Source organism: Cyprinodon variegatus, unplaced genomic scaffold, assembly GCF_000732505.1.
Source record: "Cyprinodon variegatus isolate N-32 unplaced genomic scaffold, C_variegatus-1.0 Scaffold475, whole genome shotgun sequence".
NCBI lineage: Eukaryota > Metazoa > Chordata > Actinopteri > Cyprinodontiformes > Cyprinodontidae > Cyprinodon > Cyprinodon variegatus.
Window position 1 is genome coordinate 178,695 of NW_015150928.1, and position 20,121 is coordinate 198,815.

The 20,121-nt window shown below is 36.6% G+C and overlaps 1 protein-coding gene across 2 annotated transcripts in view; it reads left to right on the top strand.

Moving 5' to 3' along the window:
* The window catches only part of negr1 (neuronal growth regulator 1), a 221,910-nt gene that overhangs the window by 159,020 nt on the left and 42,769 nt on the right, over positions 1-20,121 (top strand). For both annotated transcript variants that reach the window (XM_015389834.1, XM_015389835.1), the window contains exon 6: positions 8,153-8,301. In XM_015389834.1, coding sequence (XP_015245320.1) covers positions 8,153-8,301 — 149 coding nt within the window. The remainder of the gene's footprint in view (positions 1-8,152; positions 8,302-20,121) is intronic.

Below are 20,121 nucleotides of genomic sequence, written 5' to 3' on the forward strand. Positions count from 1 at the left end.
AAAAACGCTGGCTTACATTGAATAAGTTATGAGTATGTTTTGTATAAGTTATTAGTAAGCTAAATCACGCTGGAAGCCGCTGGCACACGCAGACATTAAAGTACGTATGATGTATGCCAGTGTGTGCTCATAGGTGGGCCATAAGTTGCAGGTAAGTTATCTGATCATTGAAATAGATTAATTGTAAGTTACTTATAAATCGTTGTGTCTAGATTATCCAAAACCTATGAGTAACTTGTGCGTAAGTTATGCGTAACTTATGAAAAAGTTGTGTCCAACTCATATCAACATATATGACGTGTTCCAGGTGCCCTTTGAACCTGTTTCTAACTTACAGCTATTGTATAATGGCATTTTGGCAGAATTTTGTAATAAAAGGGGTTCACAGGAGGAAACTGTCAGTTCTCCTCCTGGCCTCATCGCCACATAGGGTGAGCAACAAGGTGAGAGTGATGAATCCTCCTTGCGTTCACACCAATGGCCACCAACAACAAACTTCCTAGCAGACATGATGCTGAATCTGCTGCGCCTGCAAACCTTCTTTTTTTTTTTTTTTATTCTTTTTTAGGCGGGTGGTAAGAAGCAGCTAGGTTAATACTGCAATCAGAAACATCTTTTTATGCAGACCGGGCGCATTGCTGCCCCCTCAGGACACTGGCTTGTGACATTTCATAGGCATTACACTGCCCTGCTTTATGCATAAGTTAGTATGTCATTGGACATGAGTTCTGGACTCGTTATGAATGCGCTGTGTACATGCCTAAAATTGAAAAAATATGTAGAAGGTTCAGCGTTTGCCAGCGTTTTAGGAGATTCTAGGACGTGGGGCATAGGCCGTCTAAATCATCAAGGTGTGAGAGGGCCCTAAGTTGGAATACCCATGTCACAATCAAATGTCCATAGAGGTGGGTGGTATTGTACATTGTGTAATGTAAACTAGTGTACAGCAGCCGTTTGGTTTACAAATCGTTACTTTAATGCAAGTCAGTTATGTTTAAGTCTGGCTCTTCCCTCTATAAAATGCACTTCATGTGTTATTGTATTGTATTTTATTATTATATTTCTTATATTTTATCATTATATAAAAAATTAAAAAAAAAGTTAGAACTGTAAATTTACAGCCATTTTTACTATTTTTTTTAAAGCTACACTTTTAAAAGATGAAATTGTCCAGTGAGCTGTTTCCAAACAAAATTTCTTTTTGTTTTACACTTGTGTAAGCAAAATGACAAAATCTGTCTAAAGTCTAAAAGTTTAAAGTCTCTTGAGTAAACCATTAAAAAGGTGATTTGGCCTCTTCTTGTTTATAATTGCACACTAAAAAATTATCACTCTAAATTCACACTAGTAGCACTAACAAAGGTTAGCAGATGTATTTAACGGTACATTGTCGCATTAGTTTGCACTCTTTGTTTCTGTTTGAGGTGGAGCAGCCAAGCTAACGCCTTAGTCATATACTGTTAACCCTGTTCCAATGCAGTTCTGTTTTCTCTTCAAGCAATGATTTTCATTGCCTCTTTCTTTTTGTTTTGCAGTTTCCACCAAGTCATTAACATCCAAAATCATAAACAATAAAAATTCTATTATCACCTGTGGATAGGACAGCATGAGGTGTGTGGCTATTAATGAAAATGGCCTTACATTGGGCTGCCTTAAAGCTGCTCGTCATACCGCAAAACATCAATCTTGGTCGGGTTCACAGAAACCTGCTTGATGTTCCGACCAGGGCCAGATGGGGTAGATGACAAACCCACTGATTAGTCTCATAAACACCTAGATTACCATCACAGGGACTTAGAAGAGCAGATATTAAGGTAAAAATGTTAGTGCTGCTTTAGAACTGGTGGTAAAAGCCTGACTAACTAAAAAAATGCACTGAGAGAACATTAATCACATTGTGCCTCCCACTCACGCCAACGTACAGACAGCGATAAGATGCCCTAATGTGTTCAAGTTTGTTCTATGAAAAGCATATTTGTATGATGGTGTTGCATATCAGCTAAAATCTTCATTGTTTGAACATGAGAAAACAGAAATTGTGAAATAAAAAAAAAGCTATATTCTGAACTACTGTTTTTCTTGTAAGAGTTCAAATGGTCTTAATCCAACTACACAGTTTTTTTTCTTGACAATTCTGTTTTGTCTCACAGTTCATTTACACAATGGCTGTTTAATTGATAGCCCCCTTTATTTCTCTTAGTTCTGAGTGCATTTATAAAAAGTTGCTTATCCTAGATGTAAAGTTTTAGGAGAAAATAGTGTAAATTATGGAATATTGTGAAATCTCCAAAGAAATCTACTGGAGTAATATTCATTTCCAGTGTTTACCAGTCTTATCTTTCCATGTATGCATCAGTCTGGCCTTTAAGCAGGTTCCTGCTTAAAAACAAACCAGTTTGAAAAATATCTTAAAAATAAAAATCTTAATAAAAAAACATTTCCAAATAGGTTCCCTTTGTTTCCCCTCTGAAAGGGGAGTCGTTTGGGCCATTGTTTACCTGGCTGACCAAGTGAGATTTTTTGGTCGCCTGCATGGGGATGGGGGTTTCGTATGCATAGACCAGTATCTGGTAATGCAGGCTAACAAAAGATCTCAACGACTCCTCATTCCTAAGAAGCGGACCCTTTCCTGCAGTTCATTTTGCATGTTTTCTACAGTAAGCCAAAACAAGGCTTTGTCTTTATAAAGCTACGACCTCAATGCTAATTCTGGCATGTTGAATTGAAAAATCTTCCTGGATGCAAAATGTCTTCAAACTTAGATACAAAGTCCAGTGGATTGTTTTTTTTTTTTTTTTTTTTTTTGGAATGGCTATGATCTGGGTGACTGGGAACCCACATATTTCCAAATATGACAAACGAAGTATCAAAGTATCTTTGAATCATGTTTTTTGTGTAACAAACAGATGCTAATTGCTTATAAAGATTTTTATGTTAGTATTTTTTCAACAGTGTTTAACCGGTAACTTAAGTGTTAGGTGAATGCATCCCTTTATAGAAAAGCTCTTTGTTTTTGTTTTTTATTTTTCCCCACAGATCATCTTTTCTGTGTTCCTTCATGCCTTTGGGGAGAGCCCACTTAAACACTCCAGCAGGAGTCATTTGTGTCTTTTTCTCACCTTGCATTCTGATCAAATGTTTGAAGGCAATGACTTAAATCTCTTCTGACACATACATCAATCAGTCTAGATTCAAGTGTTCGTTCTTGAATTTTAAAAACCAAATTATACCTATTACCCATCATTTACCCACTCCTGGTGAGCACAATTTCATTCATCAGCTCACACTGTGCTAATTGTAATTATTGGGCGGATTCAATTTATTCAAATTGCTAAGGAGGCAAGTTGGCATAATTCCGGTCTTTTCTTAATTCAAGTACTCGTTCTTTCTGTGACTTCTCACATGGCTAAATTGTGATTTCTTTTTCTTCTACTTGTAATTATGACCAGACATTAGTGAGAGGACTCAAGCACAGAGTTGAAGATTTCTTCTCAGCAAGTTCATTGAGCACATGAAGTAAAAGCAGCGTCTTTGCTTTTGTGCAGCGTCTCTTTTACTTTATCTACATCAGACATACTGTGACAGTTTTGACAAGTTAACGTTTCTCTGTCATTGCTTTCATTCTTTGAGTGGAAGTAGGGGAATGTTTATCTGAACATCCGTCGGCGTGGGGAGCTTTCTTTCACCATGACATTGGGAAGCATTGTCAGGACTGATGTTAAACTAGCGACTGTGAGAAATACGTACTGATGCTAAAGAAACTTTGAAGTGGTTGCAGGCAGACTGGAGATATTTTAGAAATAATATTTTTATATATTAAATATTTAAATATTTTTTATAATATTTTTTTTTAGAAATAGGATAGTCCTATCACTTCTAAATTGTCTGGTAAATTGAGACACTGTACAGCAGTGTCAAATTACTAAATTCTCTTGCTATTATATTCAGCAAATGAAGCCCAGCCCCTTTCATGATTGCTTCTGCCATTGTATAGGAAAGTCAAGGAAAAAGAACAAAGTATGGCTGTCAGATGCATTAGGCATCCAGAGCATCAACAAAGCAATTGAAGATCCAACTTTAGCATGCAAAAGCATCCTAGTTAATGGTTGGATGCCTTTTTGACTCTCACAATGCTTGTGTTGTTATAGTACCTAAGATCAGTCTTGGTCTATAGACCACTTTTTAACGCTCTCCGTCACGTCTTGTACTTAATAAACTGCATATGTACTTGGGATTTTTCTTTAATATAATAAAAGACAAGACCTAAGGAAAAAACATGACATTTATTTGTTAACACCCTTCATTTGTTTGTGTAAAATGTAATGTTTTTAAAATAACCAATAAGAAAACTCAGTAATACATTTTGTTACTGCTCTTGCTCCATCAACCCCCTATCTTTGTGCACCTTTGCTAAATTGAATTATAATTACTGTGGGATAGGTCCAATAGATATTGTTTAGAGGCTACACTGTTTCTATTATGTGCTGGAGTGATGTGTAAACCAGACATGCCCACCATTGTACCTGCAGGATCAGGCTGGAGGTGATCGGCAGGAAATAAACAGATCGGGCCATAGAGTAGAGCGTTAACTGCTGAGCGAAGGTCCTGGAAATATCATTTAGAACTAAGATCTAAACTTTTCATACAAGCAGAAGTCTATAAATGTTAAAAGTTGGACTGCAGCATTTAAGAAGCCATAAGTATTGCAAACTTAATTGATTAAAAAATTTAAATATTTCAGTAAAAAAAAAACATTTACGGTAAATGTGACTTGAAATGCATCCATTCCAGTATACGCTGTAACCTCATAAATTAACAATTAAATAATACTTTTTTTATTCTAATTATTGCTGATTTTTATTTACCCTATGTTTTTTTTACTTTATGGCCATGTGCTAAAGACATTTTTTTTTATCCCCCTGCCTCACAAATCACAGTCATTCTTGCTGCAAGAAAGTCATAGTTTTTTTATGTATATAAAATAATATTTTGTAGTTGAATAACTATTTTTTTTGTATTATCTTTATCCATTATTTATAAAAATATCAGTAAAACTTCCGCATACATGTCTCTGAACATAATCTTTCTTTCATGTCCATTCTCAAACTGTTTGTAGAACATGAAATTAGCTAATGGGCAGTACCACATTGGTTTGCACTTCTTAACATTTGCTCACCAATTTTTTGTAGAACACCTGCAACAAGCCCACTTATTACATGTGAAAAATAATTGCATGTGCTATTTCGAGCTTCTTATTTGGAATCTTTAAAGATCAGGCCAATAGTGTATGATGTATTGTACTTTTTATTTAAATCTGGATCTTAAAAAATAATTATAGAAGAATTTTTGATCATGTTAAATTTTTTACTGTGACATGAAGTGTGGGGCAGTGGTCTTGGTCTTGACTCGGTCTTGCCATCCATTGGTCCTGTTCTCGACTTGGTCTCAGCCCCTAAAATTCTTGGTCTTGATACACTATGTTATTGATCTTAACTTTTTCTTGGGTTAGGTGGTCATACATACAACACTGGATAGGAATGTCCAAACAAATCATTTTAGATGCTAGGAAGAGAATCTCAGAAGCCAGTGGTTATACGCATCACAAACAGCAAAACACATTGCAAGCATATAAATATTGCAAACTCCATAAAGCCCCAAAAACAAATGCTACTGAAAATCAAATCAAATGAAAATGTCTGTGAATACTGAAAAAAACAGCAGGTTAAAAAAAGCTGCAAACCTGACCACAAAATGGAAATGTACCAGTCCACCAGGCAGAGTTGATTGATTGATTGATTGATTGATTGATTGATTGATTGATTGATTGATTGATTGATTGACTTACTTTCTTGATCTCACAGTGGAGAAATTTACTTGTTACATCAGCTCAAATAGTCAAAAGAGAAAAAGAAGGTGCCAAAGGAAGAAAGAGGTGCATGGGATATATGCTGTATGTACAGTGCATCCACGTATGACAGCTTTTTTTTATTTATTTTTTTTCTTTATAGCAGGATCATTATACAGGGTTATTGCACAGGGTGTTTACATTGGTATTTATATAGATGGATATTTATATTAATATATATAGTTATTGCAATGCGTGTCAAATATAGAGAAACAGGTTATTGCACAGGGTATCAAATTGTAATTGCATATTATACATTGTACAAGTTATTGCCATTGTAGAGTCTGGTTGCAGCAGGGATGAATGACCTGTGGTAGCACTCCTATTTACAAACAGGGTGTAAAAGTCTTTCACAAAAAAAGCTGCTCAGCTCCTCTACAGTCTGGTGCAGAGGGTGGAGAGTGTTGTCCATGATGGATGTAAGCTTGGACAGCATCTTCCTCTCAACCACTTCCTCCGCTGGGCCCAGAGTGCAGCCTAGGACAGAAACGGCCTTTCTCACCAGTTTGTTCATTCTCTTCTGTCCTGCTCTGCACTACCAGGGGCCCCAGAGTTGACCCACGAATGAGATGGAACCACAGCAATTTCATTCATGTAAATTTGCTGCGGTTCTTAATAACTGCCAAATGAATGGCCTTAGAAAAAATACATAAAAGAAAATGAACCTTTGTTTTTCTAATACTTTTTTCTGGGCATTCAGTAAATGTCATTGCTTTGGTCCAATACATTTAATTGGTGGCTGACTACCCCTAGATGTCTGGTACATTCTGTTTTATGGAGCAAGTTTGCATCATAGAACTATTTAAACTATTGCCTTTTGTATTATTACCTACAATTTTTCCATTGTGTGTGTTTCTGTTGTATTTCTTTTCGATATATGTGAATAGTAATTTCCATAATTGATTTTGGATTGTGTGTTAGAGAATTTACACTATCATTCAATGTTTGTCAAGGGTTGCTGCTTTCAGAAATCTTTTTGGGCATGGTCTCAAGATAAGGGCAGCGCCTTTGATGGCAGCAAGGCCTCTCAGCCTGAATTTCACCCATCTGGAGTGATTCTCCAGGCTGTGTCACAGTTAAATTAATCAGATGGCTGAAGACAACAATGCCATCCATACTAACACTTGTTTACTTGTCCAAACATACTACTATTTCGAAAAGGAGAAAGTGTTTTTTTCCCAGAGAGAATCTTGTCGTCAGGTCCAATTATCCAAAGATCCAAAGACATAATGTTAAAGCTGGCGAGAAAATGTCAACATTCACACTATAACACATCCTATACTGTACCAAAATTTGCTAAAAGGCTGCTCTGCAAGGCATAAGCCAGCACATTGTGAGTACCATAAAAAACAAGAAAAAAAACCACACAGTGTGGTTTGCTAGTGCATTCAGGGACAAAGAAATTTGTTCTTGAAGCCAAGTCTGTTGATCTGATAGAACTAAAACTGAAGTCTATATCAATAAGGACTGTTTTGGCAAGTCATAGAACACTACCTCAGCTGCAGAAAAAAAATATGGAAGCATCATGCTGTTGGATTAATTTGTCCAAGGAATAGTTGAATTTACAAGGACATATTTGGATGTTAATGTAGAAAACTCAATGTATTACCCAAGAAGTAATTAATTTTAACATAAGGGTCCAAGGACAACATAGTTAAACTGTAGGAGTGACAAAAGCAAAATCCTGTTAAGTCCTATGAACTGGTATTCGGAGGAATGGACCAAAATCCCAGCTAACCTTTGTGAAAAGCCTGGTAAAGAAGTTCCAGAATGCTTGACCCACATATGCTTACAGAGTCACTATAGAAGGGACTCTCTGAATGTATTACATAAAGTAGCTTCAGGGCTTATCACTAATTATTTATCAAACAGACATATATTAACATCTCTTCTGATCTGAAACCAAGTATTAGACTGATTTGATATCAAACAGTAAGGAACCAGGTATGTGTCATTATAAACAGTGCATCTCGTTTCAACTGTATGTTTTTAATCCTGTCCAACTGCAATAAGCCATTTGTCATCCTACCGCTCCCCCTCTGCTTCTTTGCACTCTTATCACAGTCCTTCAAAAGCATCCCTCCAGAGCAAAAGTGACCCACAATGAAACAAATAGACAAGCTGTAGAGGGTGATAATGATCCACTTAAGAAGACAATTGCAGGATTCTTGGTTTGATCCTATTGAAGCTTTGTGTACAGGTGAGAAATCAAAGCCTCATTTGTTGCATTTACTTTGGTCTTTTTAGGATCATTAGGGGCCACGGTATCGACATCAAGAGTCTCAGCTCCAGATCAGTCCTCACAGTGAACAACATGACAGAGGATCGTTATGGAAACTACACGTGTGTCGCCATCAACAAGCTGGGGACGGCTAATGCCAGTGTGCCTCTTATTCGTAAGTTGTCATTCTACTTGTTCTTGGCTGAGTGGAGTGGTCGAGGTGAGAAAAGGCTAAAAGTATCAGCTCTCAAGTATTTTCTTTATATTTACTTCAAACCCGGCTAAACCCAGTGCAGCAGCTGGGTAAGAACATAATAGCAGTAATTGCTTAACAGTTTTGTGAATTTGTTGTCTGCTGTGGTTGCAATCCCTGTGGGTGTCTGCTTTGAAATTCTTCATCTGCATGTGTAGAAGGATGAAAACTAAAACTTAAAGCAAAAATGAACGTCAGTGTAATGACCTCATAATTATGAGGATAACCTTAAAGGTTAGAACTCTTCAAATCAATGCTACAGTGTGGTAAAGATTCGCTTAAAAAGGACTCGGGGTCAGCCCTTTCATAATTTTCAAAGCTTTGCAGTTCAAAAGACGCCAAAACATCAGAAGTCATGCTGCGTTAGCATCTGTGCTACACAGTGCTTTTATAAAAAATGGCTGGAAGAGCATTCTTGCATGAAATGCAAGAAAACAATAGAAGAAATGGCAGGAGAATATCCAAAACAACAGAGATATCCACTAGTTTTCAGTGTTTTAGGGCCAATCAGATGGCAAAGCACCTGACTCCAGGCACAAAGAAAGAATCTGAAGTTGAAGTATGTCACTGCAGTTATTCAACCTATTGTGGAGGCAGTTCAATCACAGCATTGATTTCATAGTCATTTTTGGAGGAGCTATCCAGCATACTTTACCAATGGTATTTTACTGACAAATAAATAGCATGCTATACTGCAGTTCATCATCTTTACCTTGACTTTACTTGGAATTTAACTTTTTCTTTTTTTCTTTTTTTTGTCAGGACCAGAAATGGAAGTTTGATTTGTATCATTCAGTCCTGGGTTTTGCTGAAAAAATATTCTAGACTTTGTAGCTTGGGGCTGGTAGCATTGTGCTGCAGCGGAGGCTTGTAGTAATAATGTAGGTAGCAACAGCAATTTAGTAGATTATTGCTATTTGTTAATGCAGGAGAGAATTACACTCAGACTTAGATCATTAGATATTGTTTGATAAAAGGGTAGTTCTGTTGTTTTAAAAAGTCTATCGAGAAATTAGACTATATCTTTAAAAGGTAAATTTATTTTTTTAATTCAAATTAAAAAGGTAGACCCATAGAATATGTAATGATTTTAGACACACAGTGGTAGATTTGAAAGAAAGTGGTATATTTCAAGCATTATTTGCCATTAGTGTTTAATAGTTAATAAATAATGAGTGATTTGGTTTCAGGGAAATTTAAAATACTATTTAAACTCTCATGTTACAGCTGACAGATTAATTGGAAACACTCCTGATCTTAGAGTCTTTAACTAGACTAATAAAGCTGGCTGTTGACACAGTGCTGTATTCACATATATTAATAGACAATTAAGTGGAAGGAAAAAGTTCAGTAAAAGAAAGGTAAACAAGCTTTGTAGGACTGTACACAAAGTCCATGCAATAATTTTAAGTAGATTCACAAGGCGTGGATTGCAGCTGGAGTCAGACCGGACACACAAACATATCAAGAACCTATCATATTATGGTATTTCTTGTAATAAGACTTCTGACCCAAATACCACATCAGCAGTGTTCAGAAATAAACTGACTGGATTGTCGCTCAGTCTTTTGGCGTCATCGTCAAATTAGGGTATTTTGTACTTTATTGAAAATTAAGTACCTAGAGTATTACTTTGTCTATCGTATTTACTAAAACAGGACAAAACACATGAATTAGCATAAGTCAGTTTATCATGTAAATTGTATAGATTAATCTATTGGGGCACATTTGTATCTGGAGTCCCGTGTAGCATAATGGTAAAGAACAGGATTAGAAAAATAAAGGAGGGAGAGCAAAGAGGGACATAATTTGGAATATATGGATAGAACCCATGCATGAACATGGCAACATGCAAACTCCATGTAGTAAGACTCTAGGCAGGGGATAGAACCCATAACCATCTTGCTGCACGGAAAATAGTGCACCACCAAGCAACCCACTGTAAACAATAATCATTTAATGAAATGTGAAGCCCTGCATTACAGTGTTTTTAAAAACCATATTTAACATAAGTTTTACCTTTTGGATCGAATTACTGACAGAAATTAAATCATTTTACTTGTGATAAAAATGCTTCATGGTTAAGCATCCTTATGAGGCAATTTGGTAAGAATATTACACATCAAAGGGTGTTATTTCTCTAAAAACATGAACGTCGGGTTTAATTTATATATTGAAGCCATGAGGTTTACTAGTTCAGCTGGAAAATGCAGGATGCTCACTGCACTCCTGCAGGGATTAGTCATCACTCTTACACGACAGTCATTTCAGTGCTGATTGAGGTTATTTATCAGCAAAATCAAAGGAAATCACAGGTCCACTTAGAACACAGCCTGATGCCTAACGTCAGAGATAAAAAGGAAAACCTAGAGACATAGAAGCACGATAGAGGACTAAAGCAGTTTTAGTGTACAAACTAAAAGTATCTTAGAGAGCCTGCATCGATGATTGTGATTTTCTATCCTGATTAACAAAATATAAAAATAGCTTTTTCTCAAGATCTTGTAAAGAAATAATGAAAGTTTGTCAAACTCTTCCATCTGCAGCTGCAGTTTATTCGCTGACCCCTGCTGTCATTGATGAAAGTCTGTAAAAACCACCAGGTGCAAAGTGGTCACTGCTGAGACAGGTGTGAACTTCAGCTTTCCATCATTGTGGCTCTGCACAAAATCAATGCACTGAGCATCACCCCTGCAGCCCTGACTGAGAGTTTGTGAGCAGCCTCATAACCCCTGACAGTACTACTTAATTTTACCCTTCAGTCCAACCAACATGAGACATTGTCAGAGTTTCTTCATTCCACATCTGCAGTGCAGAGTCTGAAACTATGTCAAGAGAACCTAGATGAGAAATCCGAGGAGCCAAAGTTCTTTAACAAGTCTTTGTTTTAAGAACAGATAAGTTGTTAAATGAGAAAACTAAACTAATAGCGGTCATGATGTCCCACTGAAGTGAAATGGACTTAAAGATATACACATGTGGAACATTGATGAGCATTTTTAGTCTATGCCTATGATGAACATCATCATATACTGGGCTGCCATATTTTAGGTAGACAGACAAAAAAAATAACATCCCAATTATAACTAGCGTTTTAGAGAAAATGTTCTACAAAAACAAATAGTAGTTTTATAGTACATTTTTTTTATGTTAACCCTGTTTGCCCTATTCTTTCAGCCATTTAGCCTTAGTTACAGTACATTACTTCATGGCAGTTTCTCATCAAAAATTATGTTTGCATGCATACAAGCACTGTGAAGGGAATCCAAAGGTATTGTCCAATGTTCCCTTGTGTAGAACACTAAGCATCATTGTAACTTAGCAAATAGTCTTTTCCCTTAGAGGAAGCTCAGCAAAAGCTGCTACAGGATATTTTTCTTGCTTGCAGTTCTTAATTAAAGAACCTAAGACAGCCAGAGCTCTCGTTTAAATTCCCTTAGGGATGGAAAAAAACAATATAGTGCTGTATTTGTACTTTGTTATGACAACATATTTGCAAAGCATGTTCAGCCCTACCACCAATTAGGAAATGGACAGCGTAACAGTCGCCATGGTAAGTTATATTGATGATTTTTGCAGGTATCTGCTATTCAACCCATAATGCTCTACTTTAGTGGCTCACTTTGGGTTTGACTGGTGATTTACATTTGATCAACAGCTTCTTAAACAAGAACCTATTTTTATAAAGGTATTGCCGAACTGTTTTGTGAAATGTTTTTACATCTGACAGGACAATAATGACATTAATATAATTATCAAAGAACTTGAAAAAGCAACAGTTAGTAACAGTTTTAGTTTAACAGTTCAATTGATTTCACCATGAAAGGAGCTTCCATTTTTCATTTATCCTAGACTGTAAACTTTAAGTTTTTCATTTATCTTTTGAATTAGAAAGCTATCATTCTATTCAGATAACATCTATAGAACTATTATTCTTTTGGAGAACACTATGGAGATCATTTTTGACCATTAAAGAATGTTTATATTCTTAAACTTCTCCAGTTTTTTTTCTTGCAAACTCTTTACTTACTGTTTTAAATCCCTTTCTTTGCAACTCTTGTATTATTTTTGCCACCTGCTGTGCCTTGTAGAACCTAAATTAGGAAAAACAGTGAAGGCTGATTAGGGAACACATTTTTATGAAAGCTTCAAAGTGTGGATGGGTAAAACAATTTATTTTAATGTATTAAGCAATGAATTATGAACATGTGTATTAAAATATTAACCAGTTTGAGCTGCTCCTGTAGACAGCATTGTCCCTATCAGGCCAGAGACTGAGAATAAGAAATGCATATGAATTTGGCTTTTTCAAAGGAGCACTCTATCCCCGTGTGTTTGTGTGCACAAAGAACATCAAAGGCTCTTCTCTGATTCTCAAATGGATGATCTTAATATGACACTAGCAAGAGCTCAAAGGCAGACTAGTAAAAAAAAACACAACCTGTGAATCGGTAGAGGAGTCAGCTTCCTCCCCCAACTTCTCTCTCTCTTGCGTTCCATCTCTTTATCTCTCTGTCTGTCTCTGTATCTTGGCTGTATCTGATTCTCTTATCTCACACTCATGTCACTCTTTTTTTTCCTCGTCCCTTTCTACCATGTCGATCAATCTTCCTCTATGTCATTTTGCTTTCCTACATGCAGACAGTGTAACTTATTTCCACTTAGATCTCTCATGACCTAAGTGTCTCTCTCATGACCCTTTTTATATGTATAATTAATATTTGAGATGCTTATTCTTTTTATTTTTTTACATTGAGAGAATAGCCACTGATTAAAGTGCAGATCAGGTATTTATAGTCTGTCGGTCAGTTACCTATTATGTCTACATGTTGTGCAAATAAGGTCAATGTTTTAATGTCGCACTTTTTGGACATAATAAAGACGTCCAATAGGGGTGCAGATAATGTTTTATTTTCTGAAAATACCCACTGTGTAAAGACACATCTATATGACATCTTCTCTAAATCAGCTTTGAGCATGTAATGCTGCAGAATGACAAAAAAGAAGCGTATTAAGTAGGAACTACGAATACAAGCAGAAGAGTGCTGCTGTTTTTTCCATAGGTGGCAGTATCATTATAAAGCTCTGTAGTGCATCTTTAAAGAGTTAAAACACCATCTAGGGTAGGAAAGGAGGTCCTGACTGCTGAATCAGGTCAGCCTACAGCCTCACGGGCTGGACACACGTACATGAATGAAACTGTTCAAATTTGGAGAACAGCCTTTTGGAAAACAAATGCAAAAAGTAAAAAATACTTAAATGTAGTAAAGGATTGGATTTTTTTGGTCCAATGCTGAGGCTGTCTATTGTAGCCTTCTATAGTTTAGCAGGGAACTGCTTGTTCTGCCTAATATCTCAAAGCGTGACAAACCTTTAAAAAATTCCTGTAGGCAGATTATGATCTGGATCGTCACCAACATTTAATAAATTGTTTCTTAGTATGAGAGACACCTCTGATAAAAATGTAATTAAAATCCGTTCATGACTTTTTAAGTTATTCTGTACATAGACAGACAAACTCTCCTAAAAACATAACCTCCTTGGCAGAGGTAATTATGAGCAATGGAAGACTTTATATGAATACAAATACGCATATTTCGCACACGTTAACATCATTTGCTTTGTTTTCATCTGTATGTGAAATTAATGTATATATCGTTCCTGTACAATATATGACGTTTTCAAGCAAGGTAGGCTGTGTAATTTATATTAATATTTATATATATATATATATATAAACCAAGTTTTCACCCTTGTCTCTCAGATTTTAGTTAAAGGCTATAACCACTACACCATCGTGTTGTTTTTGCTTTTTTAATAACTGACAACCTTTAAGGCAATAATAACTGACAACCTTTAAGGCAATCATGCTCAGTATAGAAACAGAATTATTGAAATTTCTAAAATTGTTATTAAGTCGACATGAAAATCATCATCTAGTTTATCAATAACAAAATAACAAAGGCAAGAGTTTCGTGTGCACCCTTTACAAAGTTCTACCTATTGCAAGTTATGATTAGGCTGCATTGTGTCCCAGATTATTTTTCCTTTTTTGTGGCATTCATGGAAAGGAGTACAAAGAAGCAGAACCTTTGAAACTTCATGAAGCACTGCAGTGACCCCAATGATCGAGTTTTGTGGTAATCTTCAAGCCATGACCTTTAGCATGCATAACAGGATGGATTGCTAACTGCAGTTAAGGGGTCAGTAGCTTCCTTCGGGCAGGACATCAGTTATCTTAGTGTGTTGTTTATGTGGGATCGAGTAGAGATGAGTTAACAGATAGGCTCTGTGTTTGCTGTAATGCAGCCACTGCTTTGGTCTGTTATGGTGAAGCTCTTAATTTACCAATCTTTTGAGATTTCAGCTCTCACCTACAGTATGGCCAAGAGATCATGGATCATGACCAGAATGAAAAGATTTCAGATACAAGTGGCTGAAAAGACCTGCATCTGTAGAGTGGCCTGAGGCTAAAGTAGGGTCACTGCTTGACATTAAAAGGAGTTACCTGAAGCAGTTTGTGGACCTGATAAAAATCCCTACTCAGCACACCCCTTTCAAAGTATTTCCTTCCCACTCTATGCTTGGGGGTAACCATGGTGGAGACCAAAAACTCACTTCAGGGATTCTGTCTATCCCCCTTTGGCTGGGAATACCTCAGTGTCCTCCTGAATAAGCTGAAGGGTGTTGATGAGCAGAGGGATTTCTCTTTCCCTGCAGTCCTAGACCTGAAACTACAACATTAATTTGTTGGGTTATGATTAAAGAAAACAAATTTTAACACAAGTTGTAACGTCTGTTCAAAAAATAACATGATTTCAATACCTTCTTTTGTTAAAGTCAGCAGACTGGAGGTGCATACAGTATATCTACCTACCCTTTTAGATTGTCTGCATATCAAAATGTTCCTTTAATATTAATTTTTAGACAATTTCTGCTGCTTTAAATATGTTAAATGCTAATTGAGCTGAGTGAGGTCATTTTGAGTTTTGTGTAGTTAATCACTAACAAATTGTGTCCTCTGTTAAGTACCACTTTCACCTGTTTAATGGCCAGATGAAACATGAACTGGCTTATTTTCAGCAGAGAGCACACTGCCTTTGTCACTACAAGTTTAAGTAATACATCTATTTTTAGCTATGCTTAGACTGAGATATTAATATATATTTTAATGATAAACTATATTCAGTGTCAGAAGTAAGTAAATACCCATAACTTAAGTGAAAAAGAGCCTCTTAAAATGGGTCTGTTGTTTTGAGACAGCAGTTGAAAGAGTTTTTTTTTTTTTTTTTTTAGGTCTGACTTACCAATTGTAATTTAGACTAATGAAATAAAAATGGAATGACAAATTAAAACCCTTAATACAAAAGTGACACTTTGATACAGAAGTGCATCAAAGTACATACAGTTGGGTTTCCAGGGAAAAATAGTTGGAGTTGTTAGTTTTGATTCATTTAATAAATGGGAAATGAAACATTTTTTTCTGTATTTAAGCTGTTGATCTCTGCTTAGTGTGGATCAAGGGAATAAAATAGCCTATTCTGAATTTCAGTTTTTATTTTTTTCATTCCCAGCGTTTGAACTCCTACTTGTGGTTTACTTCATCTCAGTCTGTTAGATCAAAGAGAACACTCCGTTTTTCTGAAAGAAGCTTGTTTGTTTTTGCACATAACAGTTTCAAACATAATAGAAAAATATAATTGCATTTTATAAATTAGCAGCGCAAGAAAAGATTACTGTGTTCCCGTTTAAACACAGAACAAACTTGAAACTCAACTTGCTTATTTAGGGTGTGGATCAATACTCTTTGTTGAACCTTTCTCTAGTTTCATTACTGAAATGAAGGCATTCAAGCATTTATCAAATTCATCTTCTCATATGTTATTTTTTGAAGGGTATTTTACAAAAAAGACTCACTTGCAGTCTGTGCTTCTCATTCTTGCAGTGTAAATATAAAGTCAGAGTTTGTCACTCATTTTAAACTGTCGATTGTTGCCCCTCCATATACTTTCGTTATCATATTTAATCATCATCCATCTTTTCCTTGTCTGGTAGAGCTACATATCTATGAGCTGGTGTACTTTTATCTTGATGGCTTTTGTTTTATCTCTATTCTGTATTTCTTCAGAAGGCTTTTTGTTTATGGAACGTCGCCGACAGCTGACTTTGCTTTTTCACATAAATGTTTACTTTCTTCAATCTGTGTATCCATTTGTCATAGAAAAACAAAACAGTTTGTAGCTGATGTTTTTTTTTTTTTTTTTATAAGTTTTAATATCTGATGCTTACTTTTGACCCAATAGTCCAGACTGTATTACCGTAAGGTTATTGGGTGTTTTATCTTTCAGCCTCTACGTGCTACTTATCTAACTGAACTCCCCTCAGTATTTGATTATCATCACTATAAAAGATGACAGACGACCCTGCACATAAAAGTATGGCTTCACCAAGTCTTGCTACATTTTAAACCCTTAGATCAAGATGCTATTAGTATGTTGCTGTAAATTCATTTTCTGCAAGTCAATATTATTGACCTATTTCTTAGATAAGAAGGGCACTCCAGCATTGAATATAAATTGGAGCATGCTGTGGTTTCTTATAAGATAATCACTTTATAATTTAGCCCTTTTTTATTGAATTACAGTGGTATTAATAGCTCCTCTCAAGCTTATGTGAGGACAGCAGTGTACTGAACTCTATTTCTTAACAAAATATCTTTAAAATGCTACATGTTGTAGTTATATTTCTTTTACCCTGATTGTGACTCTTACTTACAGAAATCCTTTAAACAACAGAGTCCTTTAGATCAAACTGTATAACTTTGAACAGTCTGTTCTTTGAAAAACAGTAGGTGTTTCTGACTCAGAGAACTGGATGACTGATGCTGGCTAACTGCAGGAGGTCGACTGATGATAGTGTAGTGCAGTCAAACTTCAATGTACTTTTTTTGTTTAAGACTGTTCGTGTATTAATATATAACCCAGTCTTATGTATTATAAAAATCACAGTGTTGAACATCAACCATTCCTCACACTGAGCATGCTGATCCATGAAGACAGATTTCTGCAGAGTCAATATTTATTTATTTATTTTTTAACGTGTCCTGATTGCTAATATAACACTAAGAATTGATGTATCAGTGCTGGATAATAGGCCAACAGATTTGCTTTCACAAGAGGAGCAACATGGCTTTTGCCATAAGGTTCCACTTGATAGTTGTTTTTTGAAGAAAAAAAAAAGAGAGAGATGCAGGGGACACAGAAACTAAAAGGGAGATCAAAAATGGAGAGGGGATAAAAATTAAGGGGGATAGAGAGAGATAAAATGTCAGGCTCAATACAATAGGATCCAGTATTCAGGGCAGATAACCAGATTTCTCAAAACGTTTAATGGAAACAGAATCGTAATGAGCAACATCGCTGTCTAAGGCAGGAACATCTAGTCTTATAGTTCAGTCCGAGTCCAAAGGATGAGGATGGTTCCAGCCAGTCAGCTGCCAACACGACACAGTGGCACCACCCTTAGAGTCCCAGACGCTAATGTGTCAGACGTGGTAGGACAGGCAGGAGATCAGAACCTAGCAGACTAAGGAAAGCGGGATAATCGACTTTGGTTGAAGCCAAAGTCGATCTTGGTAGTAAGAGCCAGGAAATCAGAAACACAAAGAGGAAGAGTCCTGCAACGGGTCGGGTACCCGCGGGTCCCCAACGGGTCACCCCCTAAAATGCTCTTTTGCGGGTGAAAAATACATAAATAAAAATAAATGGGTCGGGGGTCGGGCGGATATATTTTTAGTGCGGGCGGGTAGTTGGTGATTTTTTTTTTATGCGTGTGTGTTGTTATGGACATCAGAAATGTTATATTAATCAGGCACTGGGGTCACCCTTGTTGTAGCTTAAAGCAGTGTGGGCTTCCCTCCAAAAAGGCCACAGTCAGTGCATACACGTCTGCTGCAGTGTTAATGGCGTTCTTGTGCCTAATGGCGTACTATAGCCTATTACTTAATGTGTTAACGGGTCGGGTTGCGGGTTAAATATCAACAGGTCGGGTCGGGTTCGGATTTGAATTGAAGATATCCACGGGTGACGGGTCGGGTTCGGTAGTCATCCTAACGGGTTTGGGCGGGTGCGGGTTGGTAAAACTCGACCCGTGCAGGACTCTACAAAGAGGTGCCGAGGGGGAATCCAGAATGGAGTCAAGAAACAGTTCCAGGTTCAGTACACAGACAGATCCGTCAGGAGTCCGAAGACAGGTCAGGCAAATATATCAGACCAGGGATAGGCAGACCCACAGGTCCAGAGCCAGAAAGAGTCAAGATCAAGTAATCAGAAACACAGGAAAGCTAGAAAAGTTCTCACTACTTGAAATAATCTGGCACCGATGACTGGTTTGAAGGTTGGTTAAATAGAGGCTGCAGCCTATTACCCGTTAGGTAATATATCAGTATTCTTAGACCCCATCCACACATAGGCAAGCCTAGGCCTTAATACAAAAACTTTATTACACCTGGGTATCATCTACATGAAGTCAGCATGTTGGAGTTCTGCAAGCAAACCTTTTTGAAACCAAGTCACAGATGAATATTTTTCAAAACTGTGTAGATTTGTGGTTATTGCCTCTGCGACTTTTCTCTAAGCTGCATGAATCATTGGCCCACCTCAGTTAAAGCTAAGAAAAAGTCAACAATGGTGCTGTAAAGTTTTGTATCCATGCCCTTCCCAGACACACATACTGAGCTGGCTTTGTGTCTACAGAGAAACTTTATGAAATGTTTTATGTTTTTGTCTTAATGTTGATGTAGTCAAAATCCCAAAACAGATGATGTACAAAATGAGAACATAAAACTTGGACACTTACAATCCAAAAAATGTCCCTAATTTCTTTGCGTTATTTCTCAAGGTGCGCATATGACATATTTTTAGGTATGCCAAAATACATGGGGAAAAAACGAAACATCTGACAACATCTTTACAATTTAAAATGATCTATGTAATGCATTTAGTTGGAACGTGATCCTTGATAAAACATTTTCTAAGTTAATATAACCCAAAAGACTATGATATAATTAGAAACTGTTTTAGACTGTACATAAGTGTATTCATGTACAGTTATCAGAATTGTAGAGACTGATATCAAAAATCCACAAATAAAGCCTTTTTTTTACTATGGATTAAATCCAATAAGACATGTATGTGTAAATACTCCTTCCATTCTATCTGTATATGTATGTGGTATACTCACACTAACCTCATGTTGTTAATCGAAGTATAATAGCCGACAGATAGGCATTTCTTGTTTCAACTTCGTTTTTTATGTGTTAGGAAGAAGCAAACCTTATTGGAATTACCAAGATGGCTCACTCTAATTGTCTTTGGACTCCTTTAGCTTAATTGGTCAAGCTTTTATCTCCCAAACCCACCTCAACTTGGCCCTGGGGAAGATTTGCTCCCCCTATGCCCACCCCAGCAGTCATTGGAACAGACTGATGGGGATGAAAGCGTTGCCATCTCTTTTTCTCTCTGTACTCATCTTTTCCAAGGGATGAGAAGCAGTGCTGGCTACTGGGTTAATGAATGTTGTGAACATTTGTCACGCTTATCAATCATTGCATATGTAGGTGTCATTTTGACATGTCTTTTCATCTGTTGTTGTTGATGATGCTGTTTAATCCCACACTGTGTGATGCCTGAGTCATATAGGAGAGGTACAGGAAAGTAGGTGCTAAAGGTGAAACCTGAAACA